At 41.3% G+C, this 18781-nt stretch overlaps 1 protein-coding gene across 1 annotated transcript in view; it reads right to left on the bottom strand.

Annotated features, from left to right (window-relative positions):
- Window positions 1-18531, bottom strand: part of RGS6 (regulator of G protein signaling 6) — a 449956-nt gene extending 431425 nt beyond the window's left edge. Inside the window, exon 1 of the mRNA XM_077819976.1 lies at window positions 18448-18531. Within this exon, the coding sequence (XP_077676102.1) occupies window positions 18448-18531 (84 nt within the window). The remainder of the gene's footprint in view (window positions 1-18447) is intronic.
- Window positions 18532-18781: the final 250 nt, after the last annotated feature.

Raw genomic sequence — 18781 nt, 5'->3', positions numbered from 1 at the left:
AAAGTTAAAAGTAACTTTTTTATTAAGTCCATTTTAAAATAATTTTTACTTTTATTAGTGTTTAACAGGAAATTAAATTCTGTTTTTAAAAAGTCCAAACACTTCTGTTCTTTACATAAAAAAGATTACGTTTTCAGAAAAAATTTTTTTTTACATTAAGTAACCTTTAGAAAGTCTGTAGCCTAAGTTGGTGACTTTACATGACAAAGTTTGTGACCATTTTTTTGTTGTTGTTTTTCTGCGTTGGATGAGCGTTTGATTGTGCAGTACGAGTAATTAAATTCCCCATTACTATAAATATTATATGTTTAAATGGCTTCTGACATTAGTAATTAGTCTAGCATCAAATGACCTTGCAATATTTGTACATAATCTGTTTTACTATTTATATAACAACAAGTACAGGCAGTTGTTATATTAAGGCTTTTGCATTTAGATACAAAATATTTGCAAATATGCATATTAAAAGAAGCATATCCCATTTAAGCATCTGAGAAACAACAAAGGTTTTCGCTTTTAAGTGGGAAACATGAGTTGGAAAAAAACCTGTATTTTCTGTAAAACATATCCCACCATAAATGTTTTCCCTAAAAATGTTTACATAGTTTGTCTGCTTGATGTTTACTTGTCTTTGGGAGGTCAAAGCAGAAATCATCTGGAATTTTTGTCATTAGCTTTAATATTTTGTAACATAATTACCTATGTGTACTGTTTTACTTACAAGCCTCCTAGCTATAACATTCTTGTAGGTATATTTTAATATTCAGTAAAGGTGCAAACAAGTATTTAACAACTTAAAAAATAAGATATAATTTTATTAATATTATTTTGCATCAATATTGAGACCTTTGCCCCACAACCATGAGGCAGGAAGTACTGTGTTTGCCTGTTGGGCAGCAAAACACACTTTGGCATCTGGTTGGGTTAATCAGTCTGCCCGATATTTAATTTCTGTCTTCTTCAGTTCATTTAACTTTGGAAAGAGAGAGACGGGAAAAGGAGAAACAAGACAACAATTAAAAAAAATCAGGCAATTGCTTCCCCTTGAACATGATATGACAGCTTCTCATGAAAAAAAAAAGAGCTTCAGAATGTCTTAAGATACAAAACATGGCTTTTTAAATGGAATTTCATTTGCATCTATTGATGGTCCTGCACACATAATTCCATTTATTGAAATGAATCCTCCCACTCAAAGCTTAACTCAGAGCCTCTTGAAGGAAGCTCCTAATCCTCCAAAGTGATATTTTATTAATCAGGACAGAGAAAAAGTTTAGCTGAAGTTCGCTTTTTTTTTTTTTTTATTAGAGTCTCTCTCTTTCTCATATCCACTTTTGTCTTAACTCCTCCCTCTTGCATCTGATTTTAAAGTTTGAGTCAGCATTAGAAAGTTTAGAAGTCATTAGTGAAATGAGTGGTGGTGGCCGCTGTACTTAAACAGCACCAAAGTTGCTTTTTCTGGGAGAGTGGCATTATCTATTCAGGACTAAGCCACAGCATGTGGGTGGCAGCACATCAGCCGACATACGCTGCAGACCCAGCACAGTTTATTCCTACCCCTAGTAGAAGGGAGACCAGGTGAAAGGCTGTGACTCGTTATATCAATCTCCTTCTTGCTCTGCTCCAGGGGCAGCACAACACCATCCGGCGGCCCCTTGCTAAGGGCAGATTGTTCATTCACAATTACATAGAACCACAGTTTCTTTTTCATAACATCAAAGAATAGCTTTTACTATTGATTACATTTCTCCAATCCACTTCAGCACTTAATCAGTTGTTGTGGACCTTTATTACAAGTGTGCTACCACATGAGAAAAATTACTTAATTCCTGAATATAGTGAGTAATCGATGTATAGTTGACCAGTGGAAAAATCTTTGCACTGTTGGAATTTTGTAAATCCTTAGATGAACTCTAACAATTCCTACAACACACATGCAGAACTGAGTACTAGCACTGTTCTGGAATTTAAAAATAAAGTATCACTGTTTTACTGCAGTATGAAAAAAAACTATAAATGAAGAAACCATGAAATACTGTATAAAGATAATGATATTTAAATGTTAAAGGGAACATTTATGCATGTGTCAGATTCAATCTGTTATCAAGGCTTGATGCTGCTTAATTTAAATCACCATTCCACATGCTGTGCTTCTCCAATTCAGATCAGTGTTGCAGCATTTAGAACCACAGAAATTAGAGATGGAAAGAGACCTGTTTGATAAGCACATCCCTCCCCCTCCAAGTACAGGATTGTCAAGGTTCCTCCCCCACTCTGAACTCTAGGGTACAGATGTGGGGACCTGCATGAAAAACCTCCTAAGCTTATCTTTACCAGCTTAGGTCAAAACTTCCCCAAGGTACAAAATATTCCACCCGTTGTCCTTGGATTGGCCGCTACCACCACCAAACTAATACCGGTTACTGGGGAAGAGCTGTTTGGACGCATCTTTCCCCCCAAAATACTTCCCAAAACCTTGCACCCCACTTCCTGGACAAAAAGAAAAGGAGTACTTGTGGCACCTTAGAGACTAACCAATTTATTTGAGCATGAGCTTTCGTGAGCTACAGCTCACTTCATCAGATGCATACCATGGAAACTGCAGCAGACTTTATATATACACAGAGAATATGAAACAATACCTCCTCCCACCCCACTGTCCTGCTGGTAATAGCTTATCTAAAGTAATAGTCAGGTTAGGCCATTTCCAGCACAAATCCAGGTTTTCTCACTCTCCACCCCCCCACACAAATTCACTCTCCTGCTGGTGATAGCCCATCCAAAGTGACAACTCTTTACACAATGTGCATGATAATGAAGTTAGGCCATTTCCTGCACAAATCCAGGTTCTCTCACTCCCTCACCCCCCTCCAAAAACCCACCCCCATACACACACAGACTCACTCTCCTGCTGGTAATAGCTCATCCAAACTGACCACTCTCCAAGTTTAAATCCAAGTTAAACCAGAACATCTGGGGGGGGGGGTGGGGGTAGGAAAAAACAAGAGGAAATAGGCTACCTTGCATAATGACTTAGCCACTCCCAGTCTCTATTTAAGCCTAAATTAATAGTATCCAATTTGCAAATGAATTCCAATTCAGCAGTTTCTCGCTGGAGTCTGGATTTGAAGTTTTTTTCTTTTAAGATAGCGACCTTCATGTCTGTGATTGCGTGACCAGAGAGATTGAAGTGTTCTCCGACTGGTTTATGAATGTTATAATCAGATGTCAAGAATTATAACATTCATAAACCAGTCGGAGAACACTTCAATCTCTCTGGTCACGCAATCACAGACATGAAGGTCGCTATCTTAAAAGAAAAAAACTTCAAATCCAGACTCCAGCGAGAAACTGCTGAATTGGAATTCATTTGCAAATTGGATACTATTAATTTAGGCTTAAATAGAGACTGGGAGTGGCTAAGTCATTATGCAAGGTAGCCTATTTCCTCTTGTTTTTTCCTACCCCCACCCCCCCCAGATGTTCTGGTTTAACTTGGATTTAAACTTGGAGAGTGGTCAGTTTGGATGAGCTATTACCAGCAGGAGAGTGAGTCTGTGTGTGTATGGGGGTGGGTTTTTGGAGGGGGGTGAGGGAGTGAGAGAACCTGGATTTGTGCAGGAAATGGCCTAACTTCATTATCATGCACATTGTGTAAAGAGTTGTCACTTTGGATAGGCTATCACCAGCAGGAGAGTGAATTTGTGTGGGGGGGTGGAGGGTGAGAAAACCTGGATTTGTGCTGGAAATGGCCTAACCTGACGATTACTTTAGATAAGCTATTACCAGCAGGACAGTGGGGTGGGAGGAGGTAATGTTTCATATTCTCTGTGTATATATAAAGTCTGCTGCAGTTTCCACGGTATGCATCTGATGAAGTGAGCTGTAGCTCACGAAAGCTCATGCTCAAATAAATTGGTTAGTCTCTAAGGTGCCACAAGTACTCCTTTTCTTTTTGCGAATACAGACTAACACGGCTGTTACTCTGAAACTTCCTGGACAAGGTTTGGTAAAAAGCCTCACCAATTTGCCTAGGTGACTACAGACCCAGACCCTTGGATCTTAAGAACAATGAACAATCCTCCCAACACTTGCACCCCCCCTTTCCTGGGAAATGTTGGATAAAAAGCCTCACCAATTTGCATAGGTGACCACAGATCCAAACCCTTGGATCTGAGAACAATGAAAAAGCATTCAGTTTCTTACAAGAAGACTTTTAATAAAAATAGAAGTAAATAGAAATAAAGAAATCCCCCCTGTAAAATCAGGATGGTAGATATCTTACAGGGTAATTAGATTCAAAAACATAGAGAACCCCTCTAGGCAAAACCTTAAGTTACAAAAAAGATACACAGACAGAAATAGTTATTCTATTCAGCACAATTCTTTTCTCAGCCATTTAAAGAAATCATAATCTAACACATACCTAGCTAGATTACTTACTAAAAGTTCTAAGACTCCATTCCTGGTCTATCCCCGGCAGAAAACCAGCATATAACAGACACACAGACCCTTTGTTTCTCTCCCTCCTCCCAGCTTTTGAAAGTATCTTGTCTCCTCATTGGTCATTTTGGTCAGGTGCCAGCAAGGTTACCTTTAGCTTCTTAACCCTTTACAGGTGAGAGGAGCTTTCCCCTGGCCAGGAGGGATTTCAAAGGGGTTTACCCTTCCCTTTATATTTATGACAAGGATATAGCCAAAGGTAGAAGATGTATCAGATCTTAATCTCCTACCGACCTGGGGCCTGAAGCTGTTCACATTACAGTCCACAGGAGCAAGGCTGACCCTTGATTAGTTGTTTCACATTTTTCATAGCACTTTGAGCAATGGTGTAAACACTAGAGATCAGTATTGGCAGCCCCAGCCATTCCAAAACTATGAAGCAGAGAGCAAAAATTCATGCCATTGGCTTTTGAGATTTTAAAAAAATAATGAATTTCTTTTTAATTTGCCTTCTGGCTCCCAAGTCTTCAGGGCATACTCACCTCTTGCTTGCAAGCTCTTCTCCATAACCGTAAACACTAAAAACTTACCTTAAAAAAAAACCTGAAAGCAGAGATTCTCATTCAATCTCTTGATTCTAGCATTAAGAAAATTACCAGATATTATGAGATTCATAATAAAATCATGAGAATTGGCATCCCAGATATATTTGAAGATACCTTCAGTGATTATTACAACTTCCTTAAAGGACTACAGAAAAATTTACTTAATCACAGTGTGTGTTGGGCAGCCATGCAATCCTGGAGGGGGTGTGTGGGAAGGTCTGCCATTTTAAAGATAAATAAATTCAGCCTGTTCACATGTATCATCAAAAGATGACCAGAGCAGCAGCCGGAGACACAGGAAGATGATACTTGAGGTCGAGGAACAGCAATATTATCTGGATACACAGTATGCACTAAATCAAAGACCACTAGAGAAATATGTAACCTATTTTTAAAAAAGGGGAAAAAAGCAGTTGTGGAAATCTCCTGCTGCAACTCTAGACTTACCCTCTTGACACATGCTATCAAACTGACAACATGGCTGCTTGCTGATCCATTATTTCATATTTAATTTTTTTATAAAGAGAATTTTAAAGAAATAATTAGTGATTTAGTCATGATTTACATTGCATCAAGCGATTAGAAACTATTTTATATTCCATCACAGTTTTCTGTGCGTGGGGTGATGAGAACATTAAAATAAAGGGAGAAATGTTTTTCTGAGGGATTAATAGATTATCAGATGCACTGTATGAAGGAGAAGGGAGTTAGTCAGATCAGCTAACTACTGAAGTCATCTAAGATCTGTTCTACAAAGTACAGGTTGTTTCCATTCATAGCACCCTGAGAAACAAAAGCTCCAATGGTTTGTGTACGGAAGGAGCCATTATACCCAAGAGATGGGTCCAAATCAGAATATACAGGCGTATAATAAAAATAAATGTGTGATTGATGCCAAAGAGCTATACTGTGATTATAGGAACCAGAGGTCCTGGTTTAATGAAGTCATGTAGCTTAAGTAGGGCAGTCCCAGACTTCCGCTCAGTTCTTGTGACACCAGGTTTTTACTAGAATCTTGAGACATCTCATCACTCCTGGCTCTGTGCACCCCAGCCAACATCCAGGAGGTGGAAGCAAGGAGCAGCTTCATGCATATACCACTATCTCTTTCTCAAAAGGGAAGAGTGAAATGAGGGAGCAGAGTAGCAGGAAGGCTGAGGACCTCCAGGAATCCAAGAGAGCAGCCAGAACAGGTGTGGCATTATCATGAATTCACTTATTTAGTGGGAGGAAGCAGTAATTTAATTTGAGGGAAAGAATATTTATTGACTGGGGCAGAATTAATAGGCTTTGCGGAGCATTTTTCATTCTGTCATTCATGTCTTTCCCCACTTTTTCTCTGGGGGTTGGACTGTCATGTTTAGTTCTTGCATGGGCCTCTAAAAACCTAAGAACCTACCTCTGGCATCTAGGCACAAAGCAGCAGGAACTGGCTTTTATGCTTCCAGCAGATCTTCAGGTTGCTCAGGGACTCAGCACTAGAGGAGGATTTTTGGGTCACTCTGGACCATAGCGGTAGGGGAGAAGAGAAGGGTAGAGGAATATAGAGAACTCGGGGGCATAACATGGGAATGCAGGAATTACAAAGGAGTAAGATACTTAAGTGGAAGAAAGAGTGACAAGAATGAAAGGAAAATTGTGAGAGGAAAAAGGGAGATTGAGGAAAAAAACTGAGGAAGAAGGGTGAGGAAAGGAGAATAAGGGGGGGGGGCAAGAGAACTGGGCAAAAATAGAGGGAATATGAGTAATAAGGCTCTGAAACACTCATCTGACATGGTGACGACTATCATAATCCAAAATGTTCATTCTGAACCATTTTACCAGTACAACCATGATGGCTAGTCCACAGCTATCAAACTACAAATCTCTATTTGCATTGGTGCATTGTGCAAAAATTTGAACAGCTCTCCCATTCCCTGAGTTGCTGGTGCCAGGGCCACTTTACACCTGGAGCTCTTTGGGGAGTCCTTCTGCATAAAGTCCTGGAGTTCAGAGGGAGGACTGGCTAACCTAGTTACAAAAGCACAGCTAGGTGATCCCATCTACATATTATGTAAAAAGAGAGACTTACAATTCAGACAAGGCCTTATAATTATTCCCATACAGCCTAGCTCACAAACAAGATTCAAATATAGTGCACTCACACTGTAGGAACCAAGAGTTATTTACGTAGCTATGAACCCTATCTGAAGTCATCTCTGTGTAAGGGGACTGTTGCCCCCTTAGTAACATTCAGTGGGGGTGTTTTGGTTGGCTAGCTCCCAGTACTAAAAAGGGGGAAGGGTCGATGGGGAATCAGGACCCTGAGACTGACAGGAGGAGGAGAGGCCAATGCTCCAGGTCAGCCTGAATGACAGGGCGAGCAGGCTAATCAGGGAGTCAGGAGGCCAGGGAGGTCCCATCCTCCATGTGAGCTGGAATTGCCTGGGTCAGACAGAGTGGGGGCTGAGCAAGGAGAAAGCAGGGGCCCAAGCTGAGCTGGGGAGCAGAGCTGTGCCAGATCCAGAGGGACCAGAAAAGCAGCCCAGAGAGAGCAGACCCTGTCCTGAGCAGAGACGCAGCCCCAAAGCCAGAGGCACAGCCCAGAGAGAGCAGACCTATCCTGGGAGCAAAGCTGCAGCAACCAGAGCCAGAGGCACAGCCCAGAGAGAGCAGACTTGCCCTAGGAGCAGAGCTGCAGCAACCAGAGCCAGAGGGGCCAGAAAAGCAGCCCATGAAGCAGGTCAGTGCTGGGAGCAGAGTCACAGAAGCAGCCTGCAGAGCAGACCTGTCCTGCGAGCAAAGCTGCAGCAACCAGAGCCAGAGGGGCCAAAGAAGCAGCCCAGGGAGCTGGAGGCAGAGCACCAACAGCAGTGCTGAGACAGAGTGGTGGAGCTGGGGCTGGAGCAGTCCGGAGCTGGGTGCTGTGAGCAGCTGGGGAGAGCGAGGGGGACCCTGGGCAACGGGCCCAGCACAGGGAGACGCCTCAGCCAAGAGGCTCTGCAGGCCAGGCTTGGATCATAACCCGACAGGGCGGGGGCGACACTGGGAAGAAGGGTCCTACCACTTAGAGCCTGAGAGCGTGTGGCCACCACCAGAGCAAGTGTCCAGCCCACAGCATCCCTGCAGCGCAGCCAGGGCCTGAGAGGGAGGCCTGGGACTTACAAGGAACAGACTGTGAACTGCCCTGACATTCCAGAGACACTGTTTGTGATGTTCCCTGCCACAGAGTGGGTTGATGTGTTTCTTTTAACCTTTCCCATTTTTCCTTATTCTTTTTAAAATTGTTGATTAAATAACTTGCATTTGCTTTAACTTGTATGTACTGGTCAGTGGGTCAGAGAAGTGCCCAGCGCAGAGAGAGTACCCTGGAGTGGGGACACCCTAGTCCTTGTCCTAGGTGACCACATTAGGCTTGGGGGTCGAGCCCCCCAGGAATCCTGCCTGGGCCCAGCCTTGTTGGGGTTACGAGGACTCTGCCAGACAGGAGAGTGGAAGGGGAGTTCTCAAGGGCAGGGAGGCCACTGGGTAAAGGAAGTGGGAGCAAGGACTCAGATCCTTTCACTAGCCCACTTCACCGAGGTAGTGCAGAAGCCAGGAAAGTTCCCCACAATAGCGGGACTATTCCCCTGCTTATATATGTTACAACCTGATTAAAAATGAGGTAAAAATACAGATGGGCCAATAGTAGATGCCTTTTTGTTTCTAGAAATTGCTGCTAAAAAGCATGAGATAGCCTATATTTAAGTATTAATATTGTTTGTTCAGCTCAGTAGTTTCTCAATTCAGTTTGGTTTGGCTTTTAAATGAACAATCCAATGCTTAATGATGATTTAGGCAGAAAGAAAACAAAACATTCATATTTAGCTATTTGCACAAAACATGTGAAAATAAAACAGCAAACATACTGAAAAGACTCCAAGACCATAATGTCTGAAAAATGCTAGGAACAGCAAACACACATGGAATGATATGAGAAAGATGTTGAGAGAGAGAAAAGGACTCCTCCTAACAAATATGAGGAATTTTACAGGTGCTAATGCTGGTATACCTAGGCCTCTAGCTGAATTGCCCTTAACATCCTCCCCGCTCTCCTGCAAAACACACTGGCTACTAGGACAACTCCAAAAATGGGTTTTATAGCTCCTGGTCCTCACTCATCCTTTTTCAGTCCCTAAGCATTTGAGAAAAATTATGACAATGGATCACTGTCATTAGTCTCTGATAGCTCCCAAGAGACAGCTTTATCATTAGAGTTACAAAAGGGACAAGGGAAAAGAGAGCCAGAAAAGACAGTAAAACCAAGTAAATAAAAGAGAGACACTCAACTCACTGAAAATGAAGAAGATTGCAAAAAAGTATGAAGAAAAGTCTAATTTTATGAATTATCTGCTAAGCGAAAAGTATTGCTCCAAGCAGAGAAGCAATACTCGGGAGTTAAGGGACAATATTTCAAAAGTAAAGAGGTCCGTGTGTGTGCAAAACAAACAAAAATTATTGCACATATGCACTATGTGCTTACCCGCTTACTTCAAATGCATTCATATATTAGAGAAAAGCATAAGCAAATGACTTATTTGCTGCCTAATGACTGTTTGGCATGCATCTTCCTATTTGCATGAACAATTGTTACCTAACTTTGTTTGCACAGTGCCTCGTACAATGGAGCCCTCATCTCAGATGAGGTCTCTAGATGCTATTATAATACAAATACAAAAATACCCACAACATAGGCACATCTTAGTTAATGTACCTGCACCACCAACACCTGGTTTTTAAGATATGCTCCTTTTGCCATTTGTTCAAAGTTTTAGTGGTGTGGCGTTAAAGGTGGAGATCAATATGCCACAGGTAGACCAGGTGCCAGCTCAGACCAAGGTCCCTAGGCCTCAACAGAACACTGACGAATACATAGCTGGCTCACCTGTATATTAGTACGGTTTAAATAAATAGGTATTAGATTTACAAAAATGTGTCTAGTGTTTAGACTTTATGAAATGCTTGCAAATTGCTGCATGCATTAATCTCACTTATATCACCTGTATCCCATGTTATCAGATAATCTTTAAGTGTTTGCTCTGTAACTGTAAAAGTGTTTGCTCTGACCGTAAACCACCAGTCAGGAGAGAAGCAGTACCAAGTGTGAAATACTAGCTGGGCAGGAGATAACACCTCCTGCGGCAAACAAAAGAAGGCCCATAAACCTCAGATAAACCACTATGGAACATGAGAGGACAAAAGACTGCTGATCGCTCTCCCCCCACCCCGAAGGGGAAACATGCATGTGAACTTACCCAATCAGCTTGAATTCTCAGGGGCAAGGAATAGAAATCCCTACTAAGAAGAAACTGTATCTCTGTGCTGCTTGGACTCTATGTCGGCAAGGTTTCTAAGCATAAGCAAAGGACCCCCAGTGCTTGGCCTGGGTTAGCCTTAAAGGACATAAAGAGCTTCCTTATTATAGAAGCTTCTATTACCTTTTGAAACTTAAGACTAACTCCTTCATGTGTAAAAAGAAAAGGAGTACTTGTGGCACCTTAGAGACTAACCAATTTATTGGAGCATAAGCTTTCGTGAGCTACAGCTCACTTCAAAAGCTTATGCTCCAATAAATTGGTTAGTCTCTAAGGTGCCACAAGTACTCCTTGTCTTTTTGCAAATACAGACTAACAAGGCTGTTACTCTGAATCCTTCATGTGTGTATATTTACCAGCTTTAAGTTTGTAAATAACTCTCTTGTTTCTTTTTCCTAGTTAATAGATCTTTGGATAGCTTATTATAGGATTGGCTACAAGCTTTGTCATTGCTGTAAGATCTCAAGTGCAATTGTAATGGTAAGGGACCATCCTTTGGGACTGGGAGTAACCTGAATATAATTGTGATTTTTTGGTGTAAGTAACCATCTATCACAAAGGCAGGCCCACCTGCATGGCAAGATAGACCAGGGTATTTGAGGGGATTGTCTGAGACTCCATGGTTAAGCTGTTATAGTGCCTAAGGAGTTTACACTTGATACCTGGCTGTTGAAATCTAAGTATAGAACTTACAGCCATCTGGGGGGGTGGGAGGGGTATGCCTTGCTTCCTAACAGTCTGTCCTGAGGCTGGTATTCACGTTTCTGAGCCGCTGCAGGACAGCTTTTGACAATCAACATCACAGCTTCCACAGACCAACATTTTGCCATATTATACAAACTTAAGGATCGTTAATATATATCCTGCAGCTATAGAATTCAAACCATGACAGTGCACTTCATCACATGGCTTCCCTACCCATTAAGCAAAAGGTCCGCTGTGCTAGCTCAGCTCAGGAAGATCTACGCAGGTCTGTCACACTGCAGCCGATGACACACTTCAGCAGGGCAAACGGAGATGACAACATTTTTCACAGATATCCATTCAAAGTAGCCAGGCAGAAATGAGGGAGGAGAAGTAGGAAAAGGAAATTACTAAGTGTTCTGCTGGTTTATTTTAGGAAATGACAAGTGTGGAACAAGGAGGGAGGGAAGGAGATGCAAGATGCAAAGAATAACTTCCAGTTGAGACCAGTTCAGCACTACTCCTACTGTGGTTGGATCACTAGACTGTAACTTACCAGATTTTAACATTGGGGGTTTATATAAGAGGTATACAGTTTTTAAAAGGAAGTATAAAATGATTTTAGGGGTTAGCTTGGGTCTACTGAAACACCTTTAACCTTAACTCTACAAAGGATTTTGTTTGGGAACTTCTCTGTTTTTCAATAAGTGACAAAAGTTTTAACTGAGTTGGTATATAAGGTACACAGGACATGATCCTACTCTGCAAGATCTTATTGTGGCTCAACAGTGGACAATTTTAGCATGTTAAGGGGAAGCATGTGTGGTTAGAGCAGAGAGGAGAGGGATGTTATTGTTCTACAGTACCTTGGGGTACATATCAGTAGTGGACAATGGAGGGGAATGAAGGAGAAAGGGTCTTTTATACACATTGAAATTTTGTAGTTTTATTGTATATAAAAGACCCATCTTTATACATCTTAAAACATCTCAAGAAGGATATAGCAGAAATAGAGAGCATTCAGAGATGGGTGATGAGAATGTTAGGGGCATGGAAAAGACTCACATGGAGAAAGATGACAGGTTTCAGAGTAACAGCCGTGTTAGTCTGTATTCGCAAAAAGAAAAGGAGTACTTGTGGCACCTTAGAGACTAACCAATTTATTTGAGCATGAGCTTTCGTGAGCTACAGCTCACTTCATCGGATGGAAACAATTGGGACTGTTTACCTTAGAAGAAACATTATAAAGCTATATAAAATAATCAATGGTTAACTCTTTTAAATAATCAAAGCATAAGGACTGTCGCGATATTTAACTCTCTGTCCCGCATCCCAACCGATGTACAGTCGGGATGCCATTCATCCCGATATTGTAGGGTTACCAGGCCTCTGGCTGGTGCGGGGCAGGCAGGCACCCTACCCAGCTCTGCACCTTCAGGATAGGTTGTAGATCCTTGATGATGCGCTTGAGAGGTTTTAGTTGGGGGCTATAGGTAATGGCTAGTGGCTTTCTGTTACTTTCTTTGTTGGCCCTGTCCTATCATGTGCAGTTAAGTTTTGTTACAGCCTGTTGCTCTACTTTTTTTACTTCCCCCATCTAACCTGACCTCTATCCTCTACCAATTTGAACCAGCAACACTGTTATTCTGGTCTCTCACTCTCTGTCCTCCCGGTTAATATACCCTCTCTGTTCTTCTCCTAGTAGTCCTCTCCACATCACCATTCCAGATTTGCTTGCCTTCTTACATTCAAAGTGCTTGCCAGTTCTGTGTTTCCATAGAGTTTACCTGGAACACAGGCTGCGAATGTAAAAGTTATTTTTAAAAAAAAATTTAACTAACCTTTTTTTAAGAAATGGAAATGTTTAAAAAGTGGCAAGACAGAGAAACATTGAGGTTAGCAGACCACTAAAACTTCTTAAATGTGTCAGGTGCCAGCTGCAAATTCCCACTAAAATTACTCATAACAGCAACTGCCTTTTGAAATTGAATTTTATTGCTTACTTAAAAGACCAAATGAGTAACAACAAAAATTCACAATTTAAACAGTTCACTGCTGCCAAAAATTCCAGGTGTATCTGGCAAAACTGAGCTCCAGAGGTAGAAAAGTCCTATTAGATCATCCAATTCATCTCCCGCCCATGCAGGATTGTTCCCTATGATGTATTCTTTAGAGCTTTGTTCAGTCTAGCTTTGAATATCTCAATCAATGAGACTTACAAACTTCCCCTGGGAGACTATTCCGCAGCCTAAGAGATCTCACTGAGAGACTCTGATATTCAGTCTAGAGTTTCACTTTTTTTATTTCATCCTATTGCTCTTGGTTATATTCCTCAACTACTACCTGAATCAATTCCTATCCCTCCTTTGTGCTTACATTCTTTGAATATTTTAGAATGCTATGGCCCTGCTTAGTCAAGCCTTTTACTCTTTCCTCATATATCTTTCCCTCCAGCCCCCTGATCATTTTTTGCTGCTACTCTGAACTCCGTCCAAATTCACCAATTTATTTCTGGTAATGAGTCACTCAGATTTGTTTTGTTTATTTACTAATGCCAGATGGCATCAATGAATGCTTCCTCTCTTGATATGGTCTACAGAGTTTGAACTTTTAGGGGCTAGATTTTTAGAAAAATACACCAGAGCTTGGATTTCAAGGAAAAGTGACAGCCCTGAAAATGAATGAATACTTTCTGCTATTGTTTTTCCTCTTCCAGCCTTCTTTTGCATTTCTCCCTCTTCCTGAACCACCCTCAGCACCACCCACAAATAGAAATAAGCAGCAGCATGGCACTCACTTCCAGTGAAAGCCCTTGTGTTTAGACAACTCCTGCTTCCATGAAAAGTAGGCTAAAGGATAAAAGAATGTGCTTTAAATACAATTTTAAAAACACAAAATTAAAAATTTTCCTATGTGCTGTAATCACATCAAAAGCAAAATCCAACATCTTTGCCAGACATGGCCAGAGCCACACAAAAAGTATTGTTACTAATTTTTAGTCACAGTTCAGTACATGAGTGGCAGGAATCAAATGTGGCTGGCAGAGTGCAGTAAAATTCTTAACTAGTCCCAAAGCCAGAGGTGAAAGTGGGCCAGTACAGGCTGGTATGGTGTACCGGTAAGAAGTGGCCACCAGTACCTGTACACAGCTGATGTTAAAGCACTGCCGTGGCAGCACTTTAACGTCACTGCTCCTTTTGCCCCTCACCCCGCAGGGCCACCGATGGGGGGCGGGGCAAAAGGGACAGCTGCCCCAGGGTCCGGTCACTTAAAAAGGGCCTGGGGCTACCGCTACTGCAGCAGCAGCTGGAGCCACGGGCCCTTTAAATCACCGCTGGAGCCCCAGCTGGTGCAGGCCAGGCAGCATGGAAGGGCAAGCTGCGGGAGGCTGACCCTCCCAACCCCGCCCCTTCCGCCCGAGGTCCCGCCCCTTCCGCCTGAGGCCCCACCCCTTCCAAGGGCCCAACTCTGGGGCCCTGTACCGGTAAGTCTTTCATCTTATTTTCACCCCTGCCCAAAGCTCCACAAAACAAGACAAATTACAGCAGGCACTTATTACAATCCAGCCCACATCACCCTATCTGACAGGCCTGTTGGCTTCTTTGGGCTACATCTTGAGGTACACACAGAGATAGGAGGGTAGCATGAGCTTTAGCTGACTGGAAACCACCTTCTGTGACTGACAGAGCGGTATCACTACAGAACACAGACTTCTTTTCTGATGAGGTGAACAAGGCCCTGCTGCCAGCCAGACAAGAGTGTGTTGTAAGATGGGAGCTGGGCTGCTGGTTTTGAAGGAAGCTGCTGGAGAGTGCCCTTTCAACATTCAGTGATGACATGCCTTGTGACTATTATCAACCTCAGCACCAGAAAGTTAATTCTGAAGGAAACAAATAAAAAGGATTTCTCAAAGAACCTGATTCAAATAGCAACCAGAACAGTTAAGAGGAGGCTTGCAAGCCACTGTAAAGAGCAGCACAAACTAATTAGAGCTAAAAAACTTCATTTTGTTTTATCCTCATGTTTATGTGTACAGAGACATAAAAGTAAATGGTGACTGTAACAAGATGGTTTGCCCCTTTAAGGGGCGAGGGATCTGGGGCCAGACAGCCCTGTTCTGAAGCAGAGCCCCTTTAAGAACAGGTGTTTGGGCTGGTAGAGGGGATTATCAGACCCAGCTGGGAAGGGGTCAGGTAACTACCTAATAAGACCTGATTCCTATAAAGGCTGAAAGAGCTCAGTTGAAGGGGAGCTGGAAGCTAAAGGAAGAAGGCTGGCTTGCGTGGCAGGCCCTGGACCAGGGGGAATCCCAGGCAGATGGCATCTAGGAGGATAGGGAAGAGATGGCTAGAACAGGGAGGGCTCTAGCAAGGAGCCTGTGGGTCAGGGGAAAGTTAGCTGTTGGCTTTATGTTAAATTGTTTTATTTGGGGATTTGCTGAAGATCGTCCATGCATTCAGTAAATGGTGTCCTGAAGAAAAACCTGAACAGACACTGGGTATGGCATGAATCCTTTCTGGGCTGGGGAACATGCCAGCAGCCTATAAATAACCTACACATTACATTCTTGACATTCAAGTGTTGGCTTCTTTCTTTGGAGGGATAAGGAAAAGAGAGAATTGGGTTTTAATACTCTTATTCTGCAGCTGAGGAATAAGGAACAAAACACTTTCCTTGGAAAGGTACAAACTAACCCTGATGCCCCACTTTGAACTCTAGGGTATAGATGTGGGGACCTACATGAAAGACCCCCTAAGCTTATTCTTACCAGCTTAGGTTAAAAACTTCCCCAAGGTACAAACTTTGCCTTGTCCTTGAACCGTATGCTGCCACCACCAAGCATTTAAACAAAGAACAGGAAAAGAGCCCACTTGGAGACATCTTCCCCCAAAATATCCACCCAAGCCCTACATCCCCTTTCCTGGGGAGGTCTTGATAAGAATCCTCACCAATTTGTACAGGTGAACACAGACCCAAACTCTTGGATCTTAAGAACAATGAAAAATCAATCAGGTTCTTAAAAGAAGAATTTTAATTAAAGAAAAGGTAAAAGAATCACCTCTGTAAAATCAGAATGGTAAATACCTTACAGGGTAATCAGATTCAAAACATAGAGAATCCCTCTAGGCAAAACCTTAAGTTACAAAAGACACAAAAACAGGAATATAGATTCCCTCCAGCACTGCTTATTTTACCAGCCATTAAACAAAAGGAAACCTAACACATTTCTAGCTAGGTTACTTACTAACTTAACAGGAGTTGTAAGGCTGCATTCCTGATCTGTTCCCAGCAAAAGCATCACACAGACAGACCAAACCCTTTGTTCCCCTGCCTCCATATCTGAAAGAATCTTGTCCCCTCATTGGCCATTTTGGGTCAGGTGCCAGCGAGGTTACCTTAGCTTCTTAAACCTTTACAGGTGAAATGATTTTGCCTCTGGCCAGGAGAGATTTTATGACACTGTATACAGAAAGGTGGTTACCCTTCCCTTTATATTTGTGACACTTGCACACATAACAAATGCACTAATAACAGACAACTACAAAGGCTCAGAAAGTTAGACAGCTACTGGATGAGCTATGTTGAAAAAACAGCACTTACCAGCCCTAAACACAAAAGCACCATCCTCAGCGAAACCCAGCACCAGAAAAAAAAATCACAGCAATACATTAGTGTAATAACAGTATTACTGAATGATATATGGAACATGCTAATCAAGAAGTACAAGTGCACTTGGATGGAGTATGGATGAAATTGTGATAGTACTGACATCTGGTGTACCCAGAGTAGAGAAATTAATCAAATGGCAGGAGCATTTTTCCCCATTAATATTGCAGATCACACAACAATTATTTTACAGTGATAATAGTGAACTAGCAGCAGCCACAGAAACTGAATACATTTATAAGTGCAAAAACTATGTGAGGAATAGAAAACTGGTAAACATAGTAAAGTAAAATCACATTTTCAGGACTGGATAAAGTGTCTCAAATGGAACCAAGGCCCTCAATTCTGGGTGATGAAACCAGAAACTTGGTGGCCTCCTTCAAAGTACAGGTCCCTGATGAGCTTGATGGTGGTGGTTGGACCTTTCAGATCGTGGAATCAGGGTAGCTATAGCTGATGGTAAACAACTACAGCTACTTTTCAATTAGCAGCTTAAATGAATTTATATCACATTTAAAGCCAAAATGAAAACACATAATTACTCAGAGAACTGTAGTAGGTTAACATTCACATTCCAGATCTAACATGCAACAACAAAATCCAAACCAAGGTTATCAAAAACAGCAAGTTCAAAGCTTGATGCTGTGGATGCAACCCAAATTATTTTCCAGCATATGAAAAATTATCTGAGATCACAATCGTGCAGTGAAAAACAAAATCTTGGAATATGACAAAAGCATATTTCCCTTATTTATAACCATTTTGTTAAACAAAGAAATGAGTAAAAATAATTTAAATCAGGACTGTTCTATATATGCAAACGTCATTTGTGCTGAATGACGTAACTTAATAAAATTCAGCATTTCTCTCAGGGCACAGATAAACAGATGGTAGATCATAGTTTTTCTTGATTTACGCAAGAAATTTCATTTTTAGTCAGCAGTTTCCCACACTGTATAGAAAACATTTTCAGTGTTTTACTGTTCCTTATAGAGAGACCCAATTCCATAGTCCACAGACACACAAATCTGAAAATAAATCAATGCTCTCATAGCTATAATTTAAAAGATTGTTTTTCCTTCAGCTTTAACTCCCCCACCCCCAGAGTACTTCAAAATGAGACATTTTATCACAGTGAATGAATGTACTATATCCATCTGTTTAAAAAAAAATAAAAACAATACTGTTGGGGTTTTATGCTACAGTTTTATAAGTTAAGCTTCATATGCTGCCAACTGAGATAAATTACCAGTCAGGATTTCAAGTCATTTCCACCTCCCGTTTTAAGCACCATGGTTCTTAAATACATACATCAGTTACCTCAGAGGTACCATCAGGCCGTTTAAAAATTTGTAATTAATCCACTGTATGGAAGAACAGACTATATATTGGATAAGGGTCATAAAGCATGTAATTTTTAGTAAATTGAATAGGTAAATAATTGCTTCACTATTAAAAATATGAATTGCAAACTGTATTAGCATTGGTCTAGTCATTTCATATAACAAATGTTTATATATTACATCTACAAAAAAGTAGTACTTGCAAGCATAGAGAAACATCAGCCCTCAAATCTTATAAGTATTTGCTGCCCTATGAAATGTAAAATACATGCTCTCAAACCAAATAAAAGATATATTTAACTTTTAAAGGGTCAATAGGATCCTTCTACAGATGGCACAGAAAGTTTTTAAAAACAAGCACAAATTCATTACCTTTCTGTAAACAATCATATTTGGAGAACTCTCCTCTGGGTCAGCAGTTTCCACATTACTTTGATCAGTGGCTCCTTGGGCCATGCTTAACAGTTGTCACTCACACTGCAAGGACAAGAATAGAATACAATGGAACATCAAGTCACATAGAAGTATGATAAGATACATTCCAAATTCAAAGATAGATATAGGAGAGAGAAAGGGACAGAGAAATGCGCTCTGATCTCATTCCTGCGGAGATTTGTCACACTCACTTGCAGGATAGCTTGTATGTGTGAGACAGAAAAACATTTTCATTTTAATGAAACACTCAAAGAACAAGAAATACTTAGCC

This window comes from Eretmochelys imbricata, chromosome 6 (assembly GCF_965152235.1).
Source record: "Eretmochelys imbricata isolate rEreImb1 chromosome 6, rEreImb1.hap1, whole genome shotgun sequence".
Classification (NCBI taxonomy): Eukaryota; Metazoa; Chordata; order Testudines; family Cheloniidae; genus Eretmochelys; species Eretmochelys imbricata.
The sequence above is the reverse complement of the archived record's forward strand: the minus strand, read 5'-3'. Positions and strand labels throughout refer to the sequence as shown.